The sequence below is a fragment of the Mus musculus genome, chromosome 1 (assembly GCF_000001635.26).
Source record: "Mus musculus strain C57BL/6J chromosome 1, GRCm38.p6 C57BL/6J".
In the NCBI taxonomy this organism is placed as follows: Eukaryota; Metazoa; Chordata; class Mammalia; order Rodentia; family Muridae; genus Mus; species Mus musculus.
Genome location: NC_000067.6, coordinates 89601687 through 89626161, shown reverse-complemented (window position 1 = coordinate 89626161; position 24475 = coordinate 89601687). Strand labels below are relative to the sequence as shown.

Here is a 24475-nt window from a genome sequence, read left to right as displayed (position 1 = left end):
AGTACAGACTGTACACAAAGCAGGATGAGCAGCAGTGGCTGGCATGACTGCGGCTAATATTCACAACTGCAGCCTAGGGTCGGAAACTGCGCTTCTAGGACACACCTGACAGCATAGGACTTGCTCACAGAGGTAAGTGTGCGCACAAGCTGGGGTGGCGTCACTGTTACTTCATCAATTTTACTTCTGAAATAAGATATGGGAAACTTTCTCAGTTTTTTAATTTTTAAATTTATTTTCATTTCATATGTGGGGCTGTTTCGCATGCATATATGTCGGATCCTCTAGAACTAGTCACAGATAGGTCATGAGGCTGCCACATGAGTGCTGGGAACTGAACCCGGGTCCTCTGGAAGAGCAGCCGGTGCTCTTAACTGCTGAGCCATCTCTCCAGCCCCAACCTTCTGTTTCTTGATGAGACAGATGGGAAGTCAAACTTCAAGTGAAAAATAATGTTTGCAAAGCAACCTGGCATTCTTGGCTCTGGGAAATCCCTCCTTTTACCCCTGGACATAGATATGCAGATGGACACAGTCCCCAGGGTCTGGGGAAAGCAGAGTCTGTGTGGAGTTTGAAAATCTTCCCCATGGTCCTCTGAGATGTAGCTTTCATGATCTGATGGATGACATCATCACCATCATCACCAGAGTGATGCAAGAGCCCAACCGCCAGAGAAACCATCTCTGAGGGTCACAGCAGCAGGCAGGCAGGTCTAAGGCGTGCCCCTGAAGCTCTGTGGTCACAGGAGAAGGCGTTCCATAGGGCACAGGTCTGTTTTTCCAGGTTGAATCCCTGCAGAGGTGGGGCAAACTGTACTTCGTCCCTCTCCTCATCCCAGCAGCCCCTGCCCAGTGGCCACAGTGGAAACCTCCAAGGGTGAACATACATGAGGCTTCTCTGTCTTGCTCTGGACAGTCTGGTCGCAGCAGCAGCCCTGGCTGTCCACAAGTGCCAGTCACCTCGCTCCCCCTCTCCAGATACAATCATGCACGCTGTGCAGTGACCGTCCCTCCGGCAGGCTGCTGACAAAGAGTTCCTGTCTAGTCGCTTGGACCTGACCATAAGAGATGTTTCTAGGTAGCGGAATCACACCAAACCCTCACAGGCCTTCCCCAGCTTTACAGAAGGCAGCTAGGTTTCTAGGTATCATGACCCCAAGGGCTCTCAGCTGCATCCACACCACTTCCAGACAGAAGAAGGTGCCTCCTTCCACCTCAAAGGCCTCTGCAAACTCTGATATCGCTGACATCCCAGATACAGAAAACGTGACTCCTATTTCAACACTTCATCATTACTGAGAACACCCATGGGTTCAGAATTTCGGCCAAATTGGGAAACAAATACAGGGAGGTTCCCTGAACCCAGACGTGTAATATCAGGAGATTAAAACCCAGCCAGGAACCTGGGAATGCAGGCTGGGAGGAAGCAGTCCAGGATTGAATGGGATGCTATCACCACTCAGTCGCTCTGTGCAACAGGCACACCCGGGTCCTGAGAATCCAGGCCACCAAAATAACACACTGATACGTGTCCTCCATGGTCACCCAAAGAGGGAACTGTCCTTGTCAGGACGGGGGTGCCTCTCTAGAACCTCTACTCTGAGGTCGGGGTCCCGCATTCGAAATGCCAGGAACAGGAATGAGTTCACAAGAGCCCGAGTCTGGGACTACCACCAGCCAAACACCCTTCACTTGAACATCTGACACTTTCTGAGAATCCAAACTACTGTGGATTCTGGGATACTTTGGATTGTTGGGTTTTTGAAGTAAAGATGCCCACTCTACTTCTGAATTCAAATCTGCCATCTTATCTTGGCCATTAGGTCCTGTTTTCTACCAAAAATTCCAGAAGATAACCAAATTCAATTTTCATTTTTAATGTGTTTTTTTTTAATGGAATCCGAATGCCTTGTTTGTCATGTGAGTATTCTCTGCTATTTCAATGTTGGTGTGTGTGCTGCTAACATACACATAACTGGTCAATCTAGATTTAAAGTGTCTATTTAATATCCAAATCTAAGTCATTCTCTCAGAGGTCTACCACATCCAGCCATCCATTTCTAGCCCGAGAACAACTGTGAACTTCTCTGACTATTGGTTATGACTACCTATCATTAAATTGCAAAAGGTGTCACATATACACCTGACCTCTCTGATGGATGTCTGACCCATGCCTAGCTTACCTCTTGTGTGTGTGCAGGTTCTGGGGTGCTGTTGAAGGGGGGTCGTCCTCTTACTCAGAGCCCCATACTGTTGCCCCCAGACTGGTAACAGACTGAGATGGCTGTACCTTTGTCCCATTGTAAGATGCTGATTGGCAAGACTCTGCAATTGGAGAAATATCTTCCTTCCCATGCTGGGAAATGCAGTCCTTTCCCTGTTCGTAGTAACCCTTCCCCAGCTACAAGGCTCCCTTTGCATCATGCTGAGTGCAGTGGCCCATGGTAACTTCCTGAACGGAATCTGGACAACAGCGCTGTGTGCTCACCTCCTCTGAGAACCAAGCATGGAGTTAACTCAACTTCAAGTCTCTGCTCATCTCCAACATGTACCTTCCAGCTTCTGCTGCCTTTGTGCAGCCCTGGATCTTTTGTCGTGTGTGTATACGTGTGTGTGTGTGTGTGTGTGTGTGTGTGTGTGTGTGTACATGCACATGTGCGTAGGTGCACACGTGTGTACCTGCCAGAAGTCAGCCTGGGTGCTGATGCTCTGTGGCCCTACACCCTGCTTTTTGAGACAGCAATACTTGCTGCCCTAGAGCTTACCAGGCTAAACTATTAGTGAGCCAGGCTCAGAGAGTCGCCTGGCCCTCTCTTATACAAAGGTTATAAGCATGCATTACTATAGCTGGCTTTAAAACAACGGAAACGAGTGAGTTCTGGGGACTGAGCTCACGTCCTCCTGCTTCTCCTGCTTCTGTGACAAGCACTTTACCACTAACACCCACTCCCCAGCATCCTGACTTCTCCCCCAAGCCAGGGCCGAGGAAAGACAAACTTCTGCTCAGCAACACATATGGCCAGCACGTCAGAAAGAACTGTTCAGTGAAGGCATAGCGTGCTGCTAAAGAAGAGCGCAGCTGTGTTCTCTGGCTGTAGAGCATACTTTAAAGGTCTGATTAGGGGTGTTTCTCACCATCCAACCTCAGCCAATTTCAAGGTGACTATTCTGAGACTCTCACTGTAGGAACCAGCTCTAAATCTGGGACACCACATGCCAGATAACTGGCTTCCTTCTGTTTCAGCTCACACTGGGAGGAGCTGCCACGGTTTATTCCTCTCGCATGCTGGGCCAGGGTCCCATCTCTGTCCAGTTCTGCTTTAAGGGGTAAAATAACAGTTAAATGGAATTTTCCGAGTCCAAAAATAGGAATGGCCTGGCGTAAGTAAGGCCACAGATGTCTGCCTGTTTCATCATTCCCAATACTTGCACTGAAAGCTATTAGTTGTATCTATAACAGTTGTCCAAGCAAGGAAGACTGAGGACAATGACAAGAGCCCTCTCACAGTGACATGGACAAGCACCACTTGAGTTATTCCCCACAAGTGCCTTGTGACACAAGCATCAGAGACCAGCCCAGAGCCTTTGGGAAGCCCTTAAGACACTAAGGGACAGAGAAACCCCTGCCCTCCCACGGGCCTGTAGGAAAGAAAGCCAGAGCTCCTGGTCCTCGAACCGTCCTCTTCCATGTGAACACCAAGTCCCACATGACCCTAATGTGACCCTGTCTGCAAAGTGACATTCTCCTCAGTCTTGGAGCTGACACAGAGGATGCAGGGAGCCAAGTAAGCCTTCTCCCACTAAGCCCCAGCTCGGGGGGCTGCCACTCTAAACCATCGCTGTGCTGCCGAGACCACAGACCTCTGCTGAAACCATCAGGCCTTCTTGTGGTTGTGCCCATCTCTGATTTGGCATGCACAAGGAAGGGCCTAGAGTTATACCGAGCTGGAGCTGCCTTTGTGGGGCCACTGCCAAGAGGCGAGCTCAGTCTCACCCCTGAGCCTAACCCAGTGGCCCTTGCAGCAGGTGCCAGCTGGCCCAGAGCCTAAACCCTGGCAAGAGGAAAGAGCAGGGATGGTACCAGGTCTCTTCTTGCCGCTTCTAAGTAGATGGTTCGTGAGATCAGCCTTTTCCCCTTAGCTTCATGGTGGTGCAGGACAAGTCCCTGCAAATGTGGTCGCCTTATTATCTAAAGCAAAGGGGACTGAGAGACACTGTGGGCTGCAGGCCTTTTCTGTTCTCCCTAAGGGAATATAAACTTAATCACAAATGTGCCAAACTCCTTTAAAAATTAATGCGGCTTTTAAACTATGACAAAAATATTTAAGCCAGTACTTTATGAGATTGGGGCTCTGGAAAAGTTTAGTATTGTGATATTTGAAAGGAATTTTGGACCACATAGTATTTTTACAGTGGGAGCCGAGGTTATTGGTAACATAGTCGTTTATAAAACTTAACCAAAACAGATTTCCTTTGCCATGCATTTTGAGCTTATGGTGGGAAATAAAAAAACCGCCCAGAGCAGTGTGCTAAGAGTGAGTGAGGAGCCAACCACACTCTGTCAAGGTCTCTGTGGGTGGGTCACTAGGGAGGAGGGTGACCCAAGGTGGCCTCCCTTAACTCAAGTCCCTGTCAGAAGAAAGAAATTGAGAAGGGACACCTCAGTTATAAGCTGGGCTGGCCCATCAGAACACAATGGGGCCAGAACTGACTCCTCCATTCCTGGGGGGAGGGGAGGGGGAGGGGGAGGGGGAGGGGAGGGGAGGGGAGGGGAGGGGAGGGGAGGGGAGGGGCGGCATGAGAAGGAGCGGCACAGGGCAAGGCTGTGAAACAACCTGAGGCCCCACTGAAAAAACAGAGCCCTCTCCCACAGCTGGCTTCTAGAATGTGAGAGGCTTCCATCTGCAGAAGCAAGGCCTGTGCCCACAGCAATCTCAGGAAGAGGAAGTGCTGCTCTGTGCCTCAGGACACACGATGGATGCTGGAGGAGGGCCTTCAGCAGATGCACAGGGGCGGCAGGTCCCCTGGTCTCTAACCCAGAGAGAGTTACCTTCCTGGGGAGGCAAACAGAGGTAGCCAGAACATTATGACTGTCAGGCTGGTGATGGTCACTCATCGTGAGGTTCCTCAGGGCTCTGTGCCCTCTGCCCTTGCAGCTGATGAGGCAAATGAGAGCGGTCCACAGAAGGTCATTTTCTGAGGAACTGGCACTACAGCCTCAGAGCCCAGGTCAGTGTGGATAACCATAAATGATACAGATACTCCCCCGACCAAAAAGAAAAAAGAGCCAATACAACCCTTGTCTCCAAGACAACGATGGGACAGAGATGCCCATCATTGGAGAAGCAGAAATCATAAGGACAAGATATTGGGCAAATATCCCAACAGGGGAGGGATCAATAGGGGAGGAGTGAGGGGAGGAGGGGAGGCAGCAGTGAACCAACCCCAGAGGACGAGAAAACAAAACCCAAGACACTACGCACCAATGCTTTACACTTGAATGTAGCAGAGCTTGCCAAGGGCAGCAGACGCTGGAGCCTGAAAGCCCAGTTTATATGTACAGGCGACACCACTGCTCTCCTAGGCTTTGCTGAGACATCTAGTGATGTCCTCGTGTCTATGATATGGCCTAGAGGCCATTTCTCAGATGGCCCCTGTCACTGAGCTGTGCCTGACTATGCTGGAGAAGGTTAAGAAGCTATTTCCATAAAGGGCCAGAGTACTTTAGGCTCTGTCAATGTTTATTTTTATTTCATTGTAAAAACCTCTTCATAGCTCATAGGCAGCAACAATTCAGGTCCAGGTAACCACTATTTAAAGGTTACTACTGGGTTCTCCCTCCCATGCCAGGGACTAAACCCAGGGAAGGCTTCAGCTAGCCAAGGCCCTGCCACTGAGTCACATGCTAGTCTGCACTCTGAATACTCATACTGTAGATAAACACACACTTACTGCTCTGAAGGTCACTCCGTCTGTCCTCAGTCTCTGGGGCATCATTTGTGTTGCAATCCCATGTAATTTGTTTACTAGAAGGAATACATTAGGTTCTGCCTCAAGGCTTTTGCTCCTCCTGAAAGGGACTCTCCACTGAGAGGACCCACACCTCAGGCTGGGGAGCACCACCAGCACACTAGCCTCCTGTTCAGAGCTGGCAAGGCAAGGTGTCCTTGTGCCCTCTTTCTGAGGCTGGAGCTACCGGGCCTCAGGCTCAGCCCAAGCCTGCCAGACCTCGCTTCCTCCAGGACCAGCCTGCATCTGAAACATTTTGGAATAAGGTCTATGCACTCTAGACGCTGGTGTACGGGCCCCAAGCTGCCGGCATTGTTGAAGAAGCCAATAATCCTGATGGGACATGAGGGCCAAGTATAGAGGGTTCCTACAGATCACGTTTACCAAAATCTAAGTCAGTTCCAAAGCCAAGAGGAAGTCTGGGGACTCCTAGCTACAAAGTCCCCACCTCATCTCCAAAGCATGTACTATGTCACTGTCACTTCTTGGGTGGGGACAATTCTTTAGGAGTCCTGTTCTATTCAAACTTTACTTCATGCAACCTAAGGCATCTTCCTATCAGCGTGTGAAGGGCAGGAGCAGTGTGGACTGGTTCTGTCGTCACGCGCCCTCCCCAGTGACCGCACGCACTGTCCTTTCAGCACAGCTGGTTTGCCCATTGGGCCCTTGAAAAACAACTGCTGTGTTTCATCAGTTTGTCTCCTATTTTTCATGGTGTTAGATTTTTTAAAATTTAAATGCTTATCAATAAGCAGTGGGGGTGGGGGACTCAAAAAGCCAGAAACTGCTGGCCAGATATGCTGACCCCACGGCCACAGGGACAGGCCAGCCTCAGGCGCAGCAGCACACACGCCAAGTGTCTCTGCCTAGGTCCCACCTAAGAGTCCTCACATGGTGCACCCTGGAAATCTCCACGGGCAGAGGCAGGAGAGCACTACTAGCAATGTCTGGTTTCCTTTTCTGGTCTGGACCAATCACAGATAAATCAATTACACAAACTCATTACAGCCAAGCAACGTAGGCTGCTGTCAGTATGGGGCTCTGTGCTGAGATTACACACACACAGTGTTGGGCCCCGTGCTCCTTGGATATTGTGGCCTACACCCACAGTAGCTCTGACAAGGACACACGTCCTTGTATGGACCAGGAAGGGGAGTATGTCCAGGAAAGAGCAGAGGCTTCCACCTAGGCTCTGTGGAGCCGTAGAAGTTAAGGAGTCGCCTGTGTGAGGCAGGATTGGGGTATATGTACACAGTGCTGTCCAACTCTGGTCTGCACCACACTCGGAGAGTGACGGGAAGATGAAATGCACTGCACAGGCCCATTGTTTAAACTCTCAAAGAACACTTGTCCCTCTGTGGCTACAACACAGGCTTGGTTCTACCTCCATCACCAGCAGTTCAGGAGCCAACAGTGAGGCACACCTCACTACTGTGTTCCCCGAGACTAGCTGACCAGAATCTTTTCTTATACCTAGACATACCTATCGGCTCAAAGACAAAGCACAAGGCTGGAGCATGGTCAATCAGAACAATCTCGGACTATTCTGCTGGAAAGAGAAAAACAAAGAACTGAAAGGCAAAAGAGAGAAACATTTCACTCTTTCTCTGTACATGGTCTGGCACCATGGTCAGGGGCATCAACAAGCTGCTTGGCACTGGGTGGGGAGAGCTGGCTAGCTAGCTACATGAGCGTTAAAGTCAGGACATACAAGAGATGGGAGAGGGAGGAGCCCGCGTTCCAGGAATATAGGTCAAGAAGCCGACCTCCCCTATTTGAGCGTCTCTTTCCCTTCCTCCCAGCCCCCCATCCCCAGCTGCAGACTGATAAGTAAACCTAGTCTTGCTCCAGCCAGATCCAAGCAGGCTGTTGCCATGAGGTGCCTTAAAAGTGGAAGCAGGCTGGGCACTGATGGCAAAGTCAAGGACAAATGAACACAGCAGACACAAGTACTAGATGTGGGGTCGGGGAATAACAGATTCCAAAATTAAAGCCTGGCAGGTAAAGGTGATGAACTTCAGTGGAGAACACACCTGTAAATGTATCTTAAAATCTTGAAACATACCCTGGGACTGTAGATATGAAGCCATCTATATTTTTCCTGCTGAGAGCGGTTGTGCTGTTGGACTGGGGACACAGCTCAGTGGGTAGAGTGCTTGTCTTACGTGCGCGACTCTATGATTCTACTTGGCATACACGCACTGGGCATGGTGGTGCACAGCTGCAACCCCAGCAATGGAGAAACAGAGGCAGGAGGGTCAGATGCTCAAGCCACCTTCTATTACACAGTGACATCAAGGTCAGGCTACAATATACCAAATCCTGTTCCAAAAGTATAAAAGCAATTATGGCTATGCTCAACTCTTTAGGTTCCTGGGACATCAACAGCTGTGTGGAAAGCCAGGCCGGCTGATTCTGACTCCGGAGCCCAGTGGCATCCAAGTGTACGCACGTCCTGTGACCGTGAACTGCTGATCCTGCCCAGCATGTGCCAGCTGGTCTAGCCTAGCTAGAGGGCTGGAGACTTGACCTGGCCAGGTATCAATCAGTTCCACCTAACGATCGGGGAAACAACTGCTTCCTGGATTCGCACACCAGCCTCAGGCCCTGGGCCAGTTTTCAGTGAGTCTTCGGCTTCTTGCTGAAGTAATGATAAAAACATGGACAAGCCACTGAGTTGCTGCCAACCAACTGAAAAACACATTTTGTCCTGCCAGACTCGTGGATGCCAGAAACATGACAACCTCCCCTTTCCTGGCTTTGCTGCTCTCTCCCCTTGTTCACAGTGCATGCTTCTCTTGTTACATCTTCCAAAGTCTAGTAAAGAATTGAGTGTCCTTCACCTGTCTTACGCAGTGTCGTGCCATGCAGGGTAGAGTCAGAGACTGCATGCAACACACATGATGTCAACATGGAAGGTAAGGTAGGGGACATTCCTGTTAGGGGCCAGGTTAGCACACCTCAAACCACGCAGAATAACAACGGAACTCAATTATGGAACCGACCAACCAGTGGGCCCATGATCTCAAGGCTCAGAGATAACCCTAAGCGGTTGCTTTTGCTTTAAAAAAAATTCCTGGGTTGCAAGCAACAGGGTAAAATTCACATTCAAAAACCGTAAATGGGTAGATTTCAAAGCCACTCCAGTTTTATTAGGGTTATGTGGATTTTTGTTTTGCTCAAACGTCAGAGTTTGAGAAGCAGCCTACCACCTGTGCAGCAAGACTAACGGACTTTTTAAAAGTTTACTGGATTTGGAAAAGGTTCTTGGAGCCAATGGCCTAAATGTGTTTCAGCAACTCTGAGAGATCGGGCTGGGTGTTTACCACAGCATTTGTTTCTAGGAGACTAAGCAAACATCCATTAACAAAATATTTCAGATCCACGCGCTCCTGAGAACACACTCACTAGCCTGACGCTAGCCAGACACATCTGTTAGGAGACCAGTCCAGGCAGGCACTTTGGGGGAATATCAAGATTGACGCATGGACAGCAACTCTCAGGCAACTGCTGGATGGATGTAAGTGACCACCAGGAACCTGCTGTAGCATGTGACATCAGCACCCCAGAGAGAGAGAGAAACTCAAATAAAGCCTGCATGGCAAACTCAGTGCTCTGGTCTGCATGTGGCACTCACAGTTCCACACCTTCCCACCTATCCATGAATGTGGCAAAGACCCTAGAGCTTCTAGACCCAGGAGAGGGTACCGACCACCTCCTATCTTGACCTCTGATCTAGGTTCCTGGTTGTCAGGTGTGGTCCCAGGCAACATAAAGGCTGTGCCTTTATTGGTCTCACCTTGGTTCAGGGGATGCTTGGGATGCCCTGAAGCTGTCTGCCTGTTTCATATGGACCAATGAGGTCCTTGAGCAGAGGAAAGCACTGGTGACAACAGCCACACCACTGAGAACATCAGAGGGAGCTGAGGCTCTAGAAGGAGCAGAGTTAGAGCCTCTCGTGGCATCCACATATGACAGGCCCACACAGGAGGAGGCCACCCATGGCTCTGCGACAACAGGGTTGTCATTATACGAAGGCTGAGAATTTTCTGAGAACTCTACACAAGTCACTCTGTGTGTGTGTGTTCATCAGATGCTGTAAGACTGCTCAACGGCCAAGACGAGCTGTGAACCCTGACGACTCAGCCCCAGGCAGTCGTGTCTGACATTAGCAAGCCTCTTCAGGGCATAGCAGGAGATGGGACAACAGACTGCACAGCAGCCCAAACTGCATTCTAAATGCTCCCAGGTTATGGGGTACATTTTGTTCCCTACCTTTCAGCACCCTACTCCTCTCTCTTAGCACCCCTTCCCCAGCCCCTACACATATACACGTCTCAGTTTGTCTCTCCCAAGATGTGGGCTGCACTCCTCCCCACAGACTGTTTTCCCCAAACCTAAAACCACTCCATCAGAAGTAAACGGGCAACATAAGCTCAGAGCTTCTCTCAGGAACCAAGAGTTGAGACCTGTCGCCTGCACACTCCAGTTAGCCAGGAGCACCGGCAGAGTTTTGGGGATTCAGGCTCTAAGAGTTTAGTTTCCTGGTGTAAGTTATGAGACTGTATTATGCTATCCTCTATGGGGGGGAGGGGTTGCTCCATCAGATGGGCTGTGCCTTCTTCTAAGAGTCAACTGCCACTGGTGGGCCTGTAGACTGCTGATACTCTCTCAAAGGAAGAGAAGACTGGGAGGTCACTGGACCCTCACCTGAGAGTCCAGCCACATCTCCTAGCCATTTGTTTACAATTGGATCTAACTGCACATGGCCTCAGGATCTCCAGAGCTGACAGTACATGGAGGCTTAGAAAGGTGAATGAGAAGGGGGCTTCATCTGCATGGCTATGGGGAGGCTATCACTCATGCTGGTTAAAGACTTTCCAGCATGGCTGACCTGGGTCATCACTCCTGCCCTCACACCCACACATGCTCTGCAAGGAAGCCCCAAGCTCTCTTGTTGGTTCTTCAGGGTGAGCCGTGGTGGAACCATGCTTGGTGAAGCTTGTCACTGGAAGAGCGCAGCATCATTTAGGGCTCCCAGGGCATCTCTCACAACAGAGACCTTCTGACCCAGTTCACTCTTAAGACAACCAACCCTCCATATACCCCTGCTGCAGACCCACGGATCCAGCCAAGCACAGATAAAAAATGCCCCTCATTGTAAGTCAGACCTACTGAGCATGCCTGATGCTTCCTCACACCATCATTACTAAAACAACTTCAAACTGCAACACATGTGGCATTTACACACATCGTGTGTGGGCTCCTCCACCTCCCTCCAGTGCTTCAGAGGGAAGACACTGCCATCCCCGCCCTAGCCAAAGATCCACCTTGGATTATCTGCCCCACTCTGATTTTCTTGGGTTACTTTGTGGAAAATGGGTGACTCAGGAGCATACTTCTGATTGGCTGTTTTCCGACTGGGGTGGGGTGGGGAGAAGAGACCTGATGTGGGGATCTCCAGGCTGTTGTCTGTGCACCCTCACTGTAGTGGCTGAGGTCACTGTGCATAAGGCCACTATGTATACAACTGCTAGGATAGCCAGGAGAGCACAGAAACAGAGCTGGGGCGGAACCAGGCCTCCTGGACGTGTGTCTCCATCACCAAGCAACTGGCCAAGCACCTACTGGCTGTCAGTGTAGACATATCTAGGGCAACCACAATCTTGAAGCTTCTGCCTACAAATTTGAACAGGTTAAGAGCCAATGAACAACGAAAAAGTCAGTGACAAGAGGAACATGTTTCTTATGAATTATGTCCATGTGGATTGGAACAGCGGGCCCACGTGCTCCCATGCCACACCTGGATGTAGTAGCTCTTCTTTCCTGAAGTTGTAGCCAGTGACAGTCACTCTTGGAGTGAGACTTGCCTTCCTCCCTCTTCAGGCAGTGAGTGAATCTTACAGCAGGCAGGCAGGCAGGCAGGCCTTAGCCTCCATTTAGTGTGTGGGGGTTTGTTTACTCTGGCTCTGGGTAACAGAAGGTGGTTTGCAGACAATACAACTTCAGCCCACAGTTCTAGCCCTGTGCCATCAGCAGACTACGGCTGGGAAGCATCAGCTGGGGGTGATCCATTTCTCACTGCCATTCTCAGCTTTGCTGATGTCAACCTCAAAGCCATCTACTGGATCCATCCCTACGGAAGCACCAAGGCCTGGAGGCCGGCAAGCTTCAGCAGTCTAGGTGCCCTTCTATCCACATGGCCCTCTGGGACCCTCTGGGACGACAACCCTCAGGCAGGAGGAAACAACACCCAGAGAGGGTGGCCCAGGGCTCAGGGCCTATCACCCCTGGAGGACACAGCAAGTGTCCTGGGATGACACATGATTCCCAACACCTCCCACATGCTGTTGACAAGCTGTTTCTCTATTTCCCTCCCCACAGGGAGTTAAAATTCCATGAAACACATGGGCTTGGTATGAGGGAAGGCAGGGTACACAGTGAATGCTAAGCACTTAACACATGAGAGGGACCTGACATTATACAGCCCAAACACCCGTTCACAACTCTAATTAGCAGCTATTAATAGGGCATTGAAGGGAGGTGTGAGGGTCACACCCAGCCTGGTTCTGTCCTGTGGGATTCAAGAGCCAGCAGTGTTAACCAACCCAGGTCCACGGGAAGAGATGAAGCTGAGCCTTCCCTCCATAGCTCTGAGTACACTGGTGACACACTGCCACTGCCACCACCACCACCGCCACCACCAACACCACAGAGACCTGCCCTGCCTGCCTACTAAAGGAACCAAACTCGCCTAGGGATATCACTTCTGCTTTCAGCCACTGGGTCTATAGTTTTTTGCAACAGCAGCCCTGGGACTCCGGTATCACTCATACATCACCTCTCTCTCTGCCTCCCCCCCCCCCCACACTCACACACACACTCACAAATACACTCACTCACACATAAAGGAGACCACCCATACAATAGCTGCACTCTTTCAGCTCATTCCAGGGATCACAGACTTCCTGCCGAGATAAACCAGTTTCCCCTAAGTCACTAATTAAAAGTAGCATTAAGTAGAATGCATAAAGTGGTTTTTCTTGACTACATCTCCCAGGCTTTCAAGTCACTCTCTTCTCTCATGGAATAAAATGCCAACTAAAAAGGTGCCACTCAAGAAGAGAGAATTGAGCCACCCTGTATGGTGGCACTGAGAGGCACCTGAAGAAAACAGTCCAGGGTGACTGCTCCTGAGATGTTTCTGTCAGGAGGCAGAGCTCTTCTCGAAGAGTGATGTTCTGTTTTAAGCTCCTCACCACATTATCCCTCCCATTACCCAAACCTCCCAGGGGCAAGACAGGATCACAGTGCGGTGGTTTGAATATGCTTGGCCCAGGGAGTGGCTCTATTAGGAGGTGTAGCCTTGTTAGAGTAGGTTTGGCCTTGCTGGAGGAAGTACATCACTATGGGGGTGGGCTTTGAGACCCTATGTATGCTCAAGCTCTGCCCAGTGCAGAAGAGAGCCTCCTCCTAGCTGCCTGCAGGGGGAGTCCTCTCCTGGCCACCTGTGGATCAAGATATAGAACTCTCAGCTCCCTCTCCAGCACCACGTCTGCCTGCATGCTACCATGCTTTCTGCCACGATGAAGATGGACTGAACCTCTGAAACTGTAAGCCAGCTCCAATTAAATGTTTCTCTTTACAAGAGCTGCCTTGGTCATGGTGTCTCTTAATCTCAATGAAACCCTCCCTAACTAAGACACACAGCAAAGGATATTTATGTATGTATTAAGCCAGAGGAACAACCCTGTGCCACCATGAACAAGAATGGGGAGAATCCAGTGAGTTGCACAGGCTGGCAGAAATAGCCATGTGGGTGGCAGAGTGGTAGGTGTTCAGCTGACAGCTATAGCAGTCATGGGGGATTTCTGTGACATGGACATGGTTTGAGTGTGTCTCCAAAGGGCTGTTTCCCAACAATGGAGGGTGATGAATCCGTTAGCAGATGGGTTATAGTGTAGGGAAACTGCTGCCCTTGAAAGGGATTGATGCAGGTCTGGGAGGATGATGGCTCATTCAAAGGGTTCTTGCAAAGATCAAACTGTCCACATCCCACACTCAAATCTCCTGTCTCAGAATGCAGTCCACTGTCATACAAGCTCTGGCTAAGCTGCCACCATAAGGCCCTCAACAGACCCCAAACATGTATCTGCCCAATCGTGGACCTTCAGTCTCTCAAACTGTGGGCTAAAATAAACCCGCTTTCTTTCTAAAGCAAAGAGGGTTTCCATTATATCAGGGGAAAATGGCATGTCACAAAGGACAAATCAGAAGGCGACTGCAACACGAAGACATTGGAGGGTTGCAGGGGTCACTCCAATCCCAAAGTTCCAGCCAGGCACCAACCACACTTGTCCTCCTGAGCTGCGCCCTTCCACCTGTGTCCTACCGAGTCACTGAGCCAGCTCTCAGATCCTCAGAGGCAGAGGATAGCTGCCATCTGCTGCATTCCAGGCAGGAACACATGGGTGGCTGCTGGGACGCAGAGCTGCCAAGTCAAGGGGCTTCCAGGCACACAGCTCTCCTCATTCACAGATGCAGCTGAGTATCCTGTTAGGTACTCCTGGGCATGACGCTGCTCAAAGCTCCCCCAGGACACAGAACAATCACCCTGAGCCCAAGGTTCACAGAAAGAGGACACACATATTGGTAGGCAGGGGAGGGTGCGAGAGGCAGCCTAAATTCTGTCTCCCAGATCCAGGAGTCCTCAGCTATGTGTCTGCCAATGTGATGATATATTCTCACTCTGCGGATGGGGTGGGGGGGGTGTTAGCAGCCGATGAGGTCATCTCACAGGATACAATTTTTACTTCTGATGTGTGAATGTTCAAAAGAAACACCTCTGTGTTGATCAAAATAGAAGGTCACATTCTACACTGCAAATAAATCAAGTCTGACACAGGCGTGTTAGGACGGACTGAATGTCCAATGGGAAAGCGGCAGAAACCACAATAATGACCAAGTGTAGAGGTGGCCCAGCCTCTTCCTTTAGAACCAGCAACTTCAGCACATCCTACCTCTAAAACCGCTAGACCTCTGAGCCACAGCGTGACAGCAAGAGAACCTGAGGCTGGCCTGGAACTTCTAGCAATCCTAGCTCAGATGCTGGAGATGTTCAAATCAGAGCTGCCTGGAAAAGGCAAATGCTTGTCTTGCAGTTGGGTTGGCTGTACACCCATGGTAGCTGGTTTCACCAGTTGTACAATGGTGAGTCTCACACACAGAAGCCCCTAGTTCAAAGCACTCCAGACTCCTAATCAAGCTGGCTGTAGTGACCACTCACACTCAGGCATATGAAGAAAGCGTAGCCCTGGATGGGTCTTGGGGGAAGATACTACTTTGCTCCCTTCTCCACACTGTGGGTTCCAAGTACCTGGGTCTGTAGTCCCCACAAACCCGAGCCTTCGTCCCTTTGGTCTCATCCATAAACCTCTGTTTGGATCCCCTCCTCCCCCCAGACCATCGTTCCAAGGAGAGAATTTTAAAAGTGGGCGTTTCTCTGATGGGGCAGCCATGAGGCTTTAAAAACATGGTAGAAAACTACTGCAGGGTGAAAGCAGAGCCCCAAGCAGGCCCCTCAGAACTCTGTTCTTTCTAGATGGTTCTACAGTCTTTAGGACAAGAGTTAAGGGGCTGAAACATGTGTTACAGGGGACACGTGAAGCTACTTCGGACTACTACTCAAAAGACAGCTAAGGGACGAAACAGGGTGAGATGCTGAACTTAGGAAAAAGGTGGATGAGACAGAGTAGGATGAGACACAGAACAGGGTGGAAGGGAGCGCTACAGTACAGGGTGGTGCCTCTCCTCTCTCCAGAACGAGACAAGCACCGCATGAAGAAAACGTATAGTTACCTGCGTCCATATCTGCAAAGAATGGAACAGCCAGTAAGAAAAAGAAGGAACCAGAAATTCAGTGTCTCAGAGTTGGATTTCAAAAGGTTACATGGGGAGAAAATAACAGTTCAGGAAGTGGCTTGTGGGCTATGCTTGCATTAGGGGGACTAGAGGGCTTCCTTCCTCCTACCATTGTCGTAAACTACTTAGAGAAAAAATAAATAAATAAATAAAAGGAACAGAACCACAGTAAGACATGGGTATGTCAACAGAAGAATCAAAATGTCTAATGGCAAAAATAAAAAATGCCTAACTCACATGCAAAATGATTACATGTTTGTAATACAATATAAAGGGAAACATACTTAGACATGTGGCAGGGTGACCTGGATTGTATTAGAAATGCTGGTGTCTGTGACGGAGCAGCACCACACGATCAAGTGTCCAGTTCAGAGTGGTGTCCGACCAATACTCAAAGGGGTGGCACCGGACTAAGGACACGCGTTACAGTGCGAATGTACTCCAGAACACCACACGGTGGCTAATGCTCAAAACGCTGGAGTGGATGCGCTAGAACCCCAATGGGAGGGAGCATATGCCTAAGTCTCTTTGCTGCTTGGTGGCTTTCTTATGACTTTAGCATGGGTCATCAATGATTTAGAATATGCTAAAGAGAAAATTGAAACCCTGAACTCTAAGCTGGTAACTAACCACCTGCCCAACAGCATACCTTCTGGAGATTCCTCCTGCACGTACGTGCCTGTCAGGTACCGGTGCACCAGCGCAGACTTGCCACTGGCCAGGTTACCCACAATTCCCTGCGACAAAAAAATAAGACAGCAGTTAGACGTGATTTTTTTTTTTTGCACGTGTGGTCATAATCTCCCTGCTGAAATGTTGAAGAGACGCTCAGAAATGAATGCAGTGACTCCTTCTATTGGAGATGGAGTCAACCCCAAATTAGCAGCTCCTGTCCGATAGTGCTGGATACTGTTAGGGCGTCAGCATGCTGGCGTTCTTCTGGGAAGACCCCTGCTCGCTTTATCTGGCACATGTGCACTGGCTCAACTGTCCACGAGGATAGGTGCCTCCCTATACTAAGGAGGAAAGGTTCCATGGGACAGGATGCTACAAACGGTCATGTGTAGATAGGGCCATCTGGGGTGTTCCACCCTAAGAAGATAAACATGGGAAAGACTTGGAAGCAGGAGTAACTGGGATGGAGGAGGGAGGCAGAGCCCATAGAGAACAGACAGCAAGCCTGCCTCTCAGAAACACACAACCAAGAGAAAAAACACAGTCAAGCTGTGGCCAGGACAGCTCAGGTGATCACAGTGAGTAGAAAATAACACTGGCAGACACGATCGGGCACCTGGCCTGTTCGGGAGCCCTGCCCATACCCCCACAGTCGCTCTGGGGAGCTGCTGCCTTGTGCATTCTACTCTTTGCTCAACAACCACATATCCATCCCCAGTCCCAACTGCCCCCACAGCCTGTGTGACTATGCCTGCACCTGCAGGCTGTCCTGGCCCTCTCACCATGCTTGCAGCCCCCGGCTTCCTACTTTCTGGCTTTGAATCCTATATCCACTGGCTGCCAACCTCATCTCTATGGACTTGCTGTCTCCAGGTGAGTAGAACTTTCCACACTGACTGATCACAGCCCCAAGTCCTCCTCTAACTCAGGATCCACAGCCAGTTCAGAAATCACAGCCTTCTGGTTCTGTTCAGAAACCACAACCTCCGAGGTCCACCCTTAGGCTTCTGAAAGTTTAAGTCCCCAGGCCCCAGGTGTTATATGGGGGGGGGGGGGGGGTGCGGCTGAGAGGGGACTGGTCACAAGAACACTGTCCATACAGGATCAAATGTACATTTGAAAGTAGCCCAGCAAGGACTCTACCTGTGATCTACAGGGCAGATGACACCCGCCCCCCAGTCCTCACCAGTTCCCAAATCTGTGGATGCCTTTGATTCCCAACCTCTAGAACTATGAACACGGGTTTTACACCGTAATGCCACGCCCTCACCTGGAGCCAGCAAGATGCCCTCAGGCCCTGGCTCCTGCCTTTTCCTGCTGCACAACAGTGTTTAGCAGATCTCAGTGTGAGGCTGTGACTTCCAGCCCCTTATGGGAAGAGACTGTGTCTCCCTCATCTTGTTCTCCACCGTCAAGGCACCCAGCCCAAGGAAGATGCACAGCCCCATGGACTCCACGTGTAAATGGCTGATGCGTGACTAACGCAGTGAATATAAAGCAGCTTTCTCTACCCCTGAGGGCTGGGCTGAGGACCAGAGCATGTGGACAGTTCCTGCACAAAGAAAGTCATCTCCCCTCCAAGGCCAGCCTGCATCTTCCTACCTTGAGCCTCCACAGTTTGAGAATATCTGCCTACTAATTATTCTTTTGCTCAAGGGCACCTGCTGTTTGTCAGCTTCAAGCTGGGAAAATCCAAGCCAGTATATGCCACAGAAATGAAATTTTTAATTAAGATTACTTTCTCTTCCTGGAAGAAATGTTCCCCTACCCAGCACTGTGCAGCTGGGTTTTCTCTGGGTGGTGACACCAGACACTCTTTCCTGTAAGAGTGGGCATTGGTATGGCGTATACCTGAGCAGGCCAGTGCCGCCCACCCCAGGCCTGGGGCAGAGGTTTCTTTGGCCCCTGCACCCATCTCATAGGTTGTGAGCTGTATCATTTTAACTTGAAACATTGGTAGAACTACCATCTGTTAGGATGTGGGCCTCCTGGGGAACTGTGACAACCGCTCCTGAATGTCACTTGCAGAAGAGGAAGTAACCCAGCCTGGGTCCAAGGGCTTCATGGGCATAAAGGAGTGCCCTGATAATGCCCACGCTAGGTATCTCAGGGCAGGAGAAGGTGTCACCCTGCCTTGCCTTGCAGGCTGTCAGTCAGGGCTCTGTGCCTCATGCTGTCATATTCCCGGAAGACGCAGAGCACAGCACCTTTATAATCTCAATCCTCCAGCATCCTGTGTTTTCTACTCAGCTACTAAACAGCAATCTGCTGTAAAAATGGAACCTCTTAGTTAAAAATCCCAGCTGAGAGGATAAGCAAAATACATGGTGGCACCTCTGCACGGTCTGCCCACTGCTTCCACCCCAGCGGAGGCACGGAGCTTGTGTAGCCTGGCACCAATCTGCAGTGCTGAAAGCAACTGCAGCACAACTTCCGAGACCACAGGCAGAGCCCGCCACTCTCCCAGAAGCAAACAGTGAACCGTATGTATGTCCTGATGGGTTCTGAAAGACTCGCTGAGAAATACTCCATAAAAGGCCCATTGGAGATTCAGTGACATCACCAGGGCTGCATTTCCAAGCAGGATGAGGGTCCCACAGCGATGACCTAAAGGGCCACCTGTCTGTCTCGGGTGCTGCATGAGGGTAGAAACAATGACATCCCTGTGGGCATGGGAAGGGAAATGCTTCACAGAACAAAGAAGTGCTTCTTCAGACCTGAGCATCCTCACCAGCAAGAACTGGCTAAGGTGCCCTTGACAACGAGGTGCCTGCTGATGCAGCCACAAGAGGGCGCCCACCACAGCAGAGCGCCTGGCCATCCTCAAACCACAGATGAGCCCTAGAGCTCAAGTGAGCTTTAAGAAAGTCACATTTAGAAGACCCTACACTGTCTCTTTAAATGCTAATACTTGCTAGACACACTGATGCTTACCTTAGAAAACCATATTCCAGAAAATAAGGTTTTGGTAGCAACAATTCTCAATTACTATTGGCTGATAAAAATATGTGGACCGATCCAGGCACGGTGGCACAAGCCTGTATAATTCTAGCCCTTGGGAGGCTGAAGAAGAACGATGGTGAATTAAAAGCCAGCCTGGGCTACATGGTGAGTTTCATGGCAGCCGAGATTACATATAAGATGCTGTCTTAAAAAGCCCAAGCCAACCAAACTAAACCCATGCAGGCCCTGTCAACCTGCAGCACCTTCAACTCCCAGGAAGTTTATCAGGAAGATGAGGATCAATGCCTCCTGGTTCCCAGCCATCTCTTGTGCTGCTGGGAGGTTGAAGCACTCCACCCCGCTGTTGCTCTGACTTAAATGGACACATGAGGCCAGAGGCTACAACAGTTGGGACAGATATACAGAAGGCTCTCCGAGACAGCGCTGGCTTCGAATCCCAGCTCTACCCGACTGTAGATGGCTTCTGGGTAAACTCTTCATGTCTCAAACCTTACCTGTGACACAGGCTGACAACAGGGCCTCCCCGTCATGGAATAATTGTGAGGACAGAAGGCCATAATTACATGGAACCTGCAGGCAGAGCATGCCCAGTGGAGTATATGCTTCATAAACACCTCGTGAAAACACTGCGGCCTTGTTAACTGGCATTAAATCTAAAACCAGAGGGGTCAGCGCCCGAGTTTCTTGCCAGAAGTATCTGAAACTGGCCAACCTGTACGAAAAGGTCCTGTTAATGGCACTGGCACCCACCCCTGTGCCACTCATTAGGTATTTGCAGAGCACTCTATATACTGTACAGGTTACAGAAGCTATGAAACAGAGCAGACAGGCCAAGCAGCTACTGCAGAGCTAGTCTTACGGAACCCCAGAGGCTGAGAGGACAGCTGTCCTCCCGAAGTGGATAACCCCACTGGGGGCCATTGCTGAGACACACCAGTGTCCTGGAGGAAGTGGCTTACTTCCATCTCAGGTGTGAGACACAGAAGTCCTTATCCCATCCTCTCAGCATCACTGAGGTGGGGACCTTGGCAGTTCAGGTGGGTCACTGGGGAAATGGGGAAGAGGAGTGAACATAGTGGGAAATGCACAGTGAGTGGGTGGGCCCAACTGAGGGTCTTCACCATCCGAAGCCGTCTTCCAGCAGGTAAATTATGGAGCCCAGCACTAGAGAAACAGGAGAGGGAGAGAGAGAGACAGAGACAGACAGAGAGAAGAGAAGAGAAGAGAAGAGAAGAGAAGAGAAGAGAAGAGAAGAGAAGAGAAGAGAAGAGAAGAGAAGAGAAGAGGAGGGAGGAGGGAGGAGGGAGGAGGGAGGAGGGAGGAGGGAGGAGGGAGGAGGGAGGAGGGAGGAGGGAGGAGGGAGGGAGGGAAGGAGGGAGGGAGGGAGGGAGGGAGGGAGGGAGGGAGGGAGGGAGGGAGGGAGGGGCGGGCAATGGAACTGTGCTTGCTGCAGGAGGCGACTGCAATGAGAAATACTCCCTGAAGCCAGCTATAAGCTTTAACTCCACCAGAAGCTGCTTCTATTAAAAACAGAACTCTTGACATATGCCAAGAATTCGTAATTGCATATAAACAGTCGTTACTTTTTTAAAATTATGACTTCTGATGGCTTCTTACAGAGGCTGTCATAATGCCCAGCAAGGGACAGGTCGATCCCCGGTGGCATTAGTAGAGTAGTCTATGTGTGAGACACAGAGCAGCATGGAGTCGGGCAGGGAAGCGTTGGTCCTGTACATAATGGCTGCTATGGCTCAGCTGGGCACGCTCAAGGCTCTAGCTCCTTCTAGCCAGTGATGGCCTTTTCCCAGTACACACTCCCAGATGGAACATGTCCTACCTACAGGCCTCAGGAAACAGAACTCCATATGGGCAAGCTTGCACACTCCCATCCTGCTTATTCTAGCCCCCCACCTCCCAAGGCCAGAGATGCCACTCACCACTTTGAGCTCCGGTACCGATCGGCTGAGTGTCCATTCCTGGCTGTTCACGAAAGCATCTGTAATAGAGGATGGGAAACGTGAGGAGACATGCCACAGAACTCACAGAAGTCAAAACATTCCCTAGATATCATTTTTGGTAGAGGGACCACCTAAGCAGGGTCATACCAGCCGCCCATGTTACAACTACCCTGGAGGCCAATACTTGCCCAAGTTCACACATTGTCTGGCCTCAAGGCTGTGGTGTATAACACATACTGCACTCAGCAATGCCAAAGGCTCTCACCCTGGCCCTTACTCCCTCACTCCAGCTCCAGGCCTTCCTAGTGTCCACAGCAGACCTGAAGGCTGTCCTGGTTCTCAGCACAATGTAGAAAAACAGAGGCAGGAGCCTGATTTGCCTGGGCCTGACTTGGTGTCAAGCTAGATTTTCATCTGTTTTTTTTATTCTACTGAAACAGTTACTTTCCTGAAATCTCTCTCTCTCACACACACACACAAAGGATATAGACAATGGCTAGAGCCAGCAGCAAGATTGCAGGGTGCAGAATATTTGGATCCTCAGAAAGAAACCAGACAGCTATTCAGCGAGGGTGACTCGGGACAGGTCAGGAAGAGAGGGCCCCTCAGTACTGAGGGACTCAAGCAGGCTGCCTTACACCTCTCCACCTCACACCCAATATCCCGCTTTGGCTCACAGGATTTTCACGTTTCCCGTGTGCCACCGCCTATCAGAAACGATAGCCTGAGGTAGTCAGTACCTACTGCAAGCCAGTCACAGGTTTCATGTCTCTTTCCAATATAGCTCACTCGTTAATCTTCCTCAAATGCTGACTCCTGTTACCTCTTAAGCTGTCCAAAAAGCAAAGTCCCCCACAACACATTCAAGGTCAAGTCAGTCATCGTGCTCAGGAGGATGCTTGGTACTCAGACCCAGCAGGTGTCAGGGCTGGAAGCCATGGCCTGCTTCTCCTCTGTCGGTGGCTGGAAAGGGTGAGGGGTGCCAAGCAGGCCAGGAAGACAGTCCCCTGACACCAAAGAGGCTGCAACCAACACAGGACAGACATCCCTGGCCCTGCACTGACCTAGAAACCCCCATGTCTAAGGAGCCGAGTCACCCAGAGGAAGGTCTCTGCTCAGAGAAGCTAAATCAGGAGCACCGGGTGACCTGCAGAAGCTACAGAAGACAAGACACATCCATACTGTAGCCTTGTGTGACATCTTTGCAGAATGTTCATTTTTGTGGCAACTAGGTTAATAAAATAGTTGACTTAATAGAAGGAGGGGGAAGGGAGGGGGAGGGAGACGGGAAAGAAAAGAAAAGAAAAGAAAAGAAAAGAAAAGAAAAGAAAAGAAAAGAAAAGAAAAGAAAGACTAAAGAATCGACACAGTTTCATCATGAAACCTTTCTTTAAAAAACAGGGCCCAGTCTGAAGGAAGGCAAGGCTGGCATGGCTCAGGGCCAAATGAAAAGTGACACATGCTTTAGTCAAAGACGTCTGCACCACAATCTCTGTCACCTTCCTCTGTGTGGTTTCTCAGCGACTGAGCCTTGTGCCACAGACAGCAATGGAAACACAAGCTACACAGCACCCACACAGAAACCTCCTCACCCAGCGGGGAGAGGGGGCCGAGGCAAACCACAGCTCCTGTCTCTCTCAGGTGACGACAGAGCAGCTGCCTGGCTGCTTCAAAGAACGACTCAGGGCATGTCTGCATACACTGCCCAAGGACCTTCCCAGTGGACAGAGCCTGAAGGCACAGCTGTTTGTGGGCTTTCTTATTACGCACATAGTAGGCCCAAGATGGATGTCCTGCGCTGAATGAAGCTGGTATGATATGATGCACGCCTGCAATCTCCGCACTTGAGAGGTGGGACCATAAGGATCAGAAGTTCAAGGTCCTCCTAGGCTACACAGTGAGCTCAAAGTCAACCTGACCACCCCGACTCAACACCCTCACCAAAAACAAAGACCCAGAGGAAACTGCGGTGCCCACTTAACACCTCACTCCATGGAATACAAGAAGGAAACACATTCACAGGCACTGGTTTAGATAAAGTACTACTGCACTGCAATTTAACAGTAGGGCAGAGATTACACTGGTGGGCGTGGGTAGCCCACTGAGCCTTCTGCTAGGTGTGGGTCAGGCTGCCTGGCTCCTGTTTGATGCCACAAGTGACCTCCACTGTGGCTTGTCATTCCTCATCACAAACCAAGCACGGCTTCGATTACCACCCCCCCCCCCTTCTGCAGTGCAGTGCAACCAACACAGGGCCTCCACACACTAGACAACTGCTCTAACACCAAGCTATGGTCCCAGAACTTAACAGTCTTTAGTCAGCTCAACAAAGGAAAAAGTGGGTGCTGGGTCCTGACCTCCCTCCTGTGGTGACAGGCTACAAGGACTCCAGGTTAGACATGTAAAATGTGACATCAGTTCCTTCACTAGTCTCGTTAATCATGACAGTGGGTTATGAATGATAGCCAAGTGGACAGAATAAAGGTGCAGGGACTGTGCTACCCACATGGGCTCCAAGATTCATGAGGACACCTCAACTACCTCAACTGTAGCTTGTGCTAGCAGAGGAAGCACACAGGAAGGCCAGAGGATGAGCTTCAGGGGTCAGGGCTGCCTTCATGCTCCTTTTGAGAAGCCCAAAGGTCAGCTCTTGCCCCACAGGAGACCTGTTTCAGCAAGGGACACCATACATCTCCACAGGGCCCATCCACTTTAGGGACACAACAGTGCCATCAACTCCACTGCGCACAGATGCAGACAACAGCCTCCCTAGGCCTCTGCCTGGACTTCCACTAACCTCAGTTCCTCCTGGCTACATCCAACTCCTGGTAGAAACTAAGGAGCATGGAGGCCAAAGGCACCCTGAACCTCCCTGAACCTTCCTTTTCCTGAGAGGCCTTAGGCTCATTCAGAGCAAAGCCCCATTGCCTACTACAGGGAGCAGGCCAC

At 50.4% G+C, this 24475-nt stretch overlaps 1 protein-coding gene across 2 annotated transcripts in view; it reads right to left on the bottom strand.

The window, feature by feature from the left end:
- Agap1 (ArfGAP with GTPase domain, ankyrin repeat and PH domain 1) overlaps positions 1–24475 on the bottom strand; it is a 440472-nt gene that overhangs the window by 269121 nt on the left and 146876 nt on the right. For both annotated transcript variants that reach the window (NM_178119.3, NM_001037136.1), the window contains exons 2-3: positions 21506–21564; positions 16579–16666 (exon numbers count right to left, since the gene is read on the bottom strand). In NM_178119.3, coding sequence (NP_835220.1) covers positions 16579–16666; positions 21506–21564 — 147 coding nt within the window. The remainder of the gene's footprint in view (positions 1–16578; positions 16667–21505; positions 21565–24475) is intronic.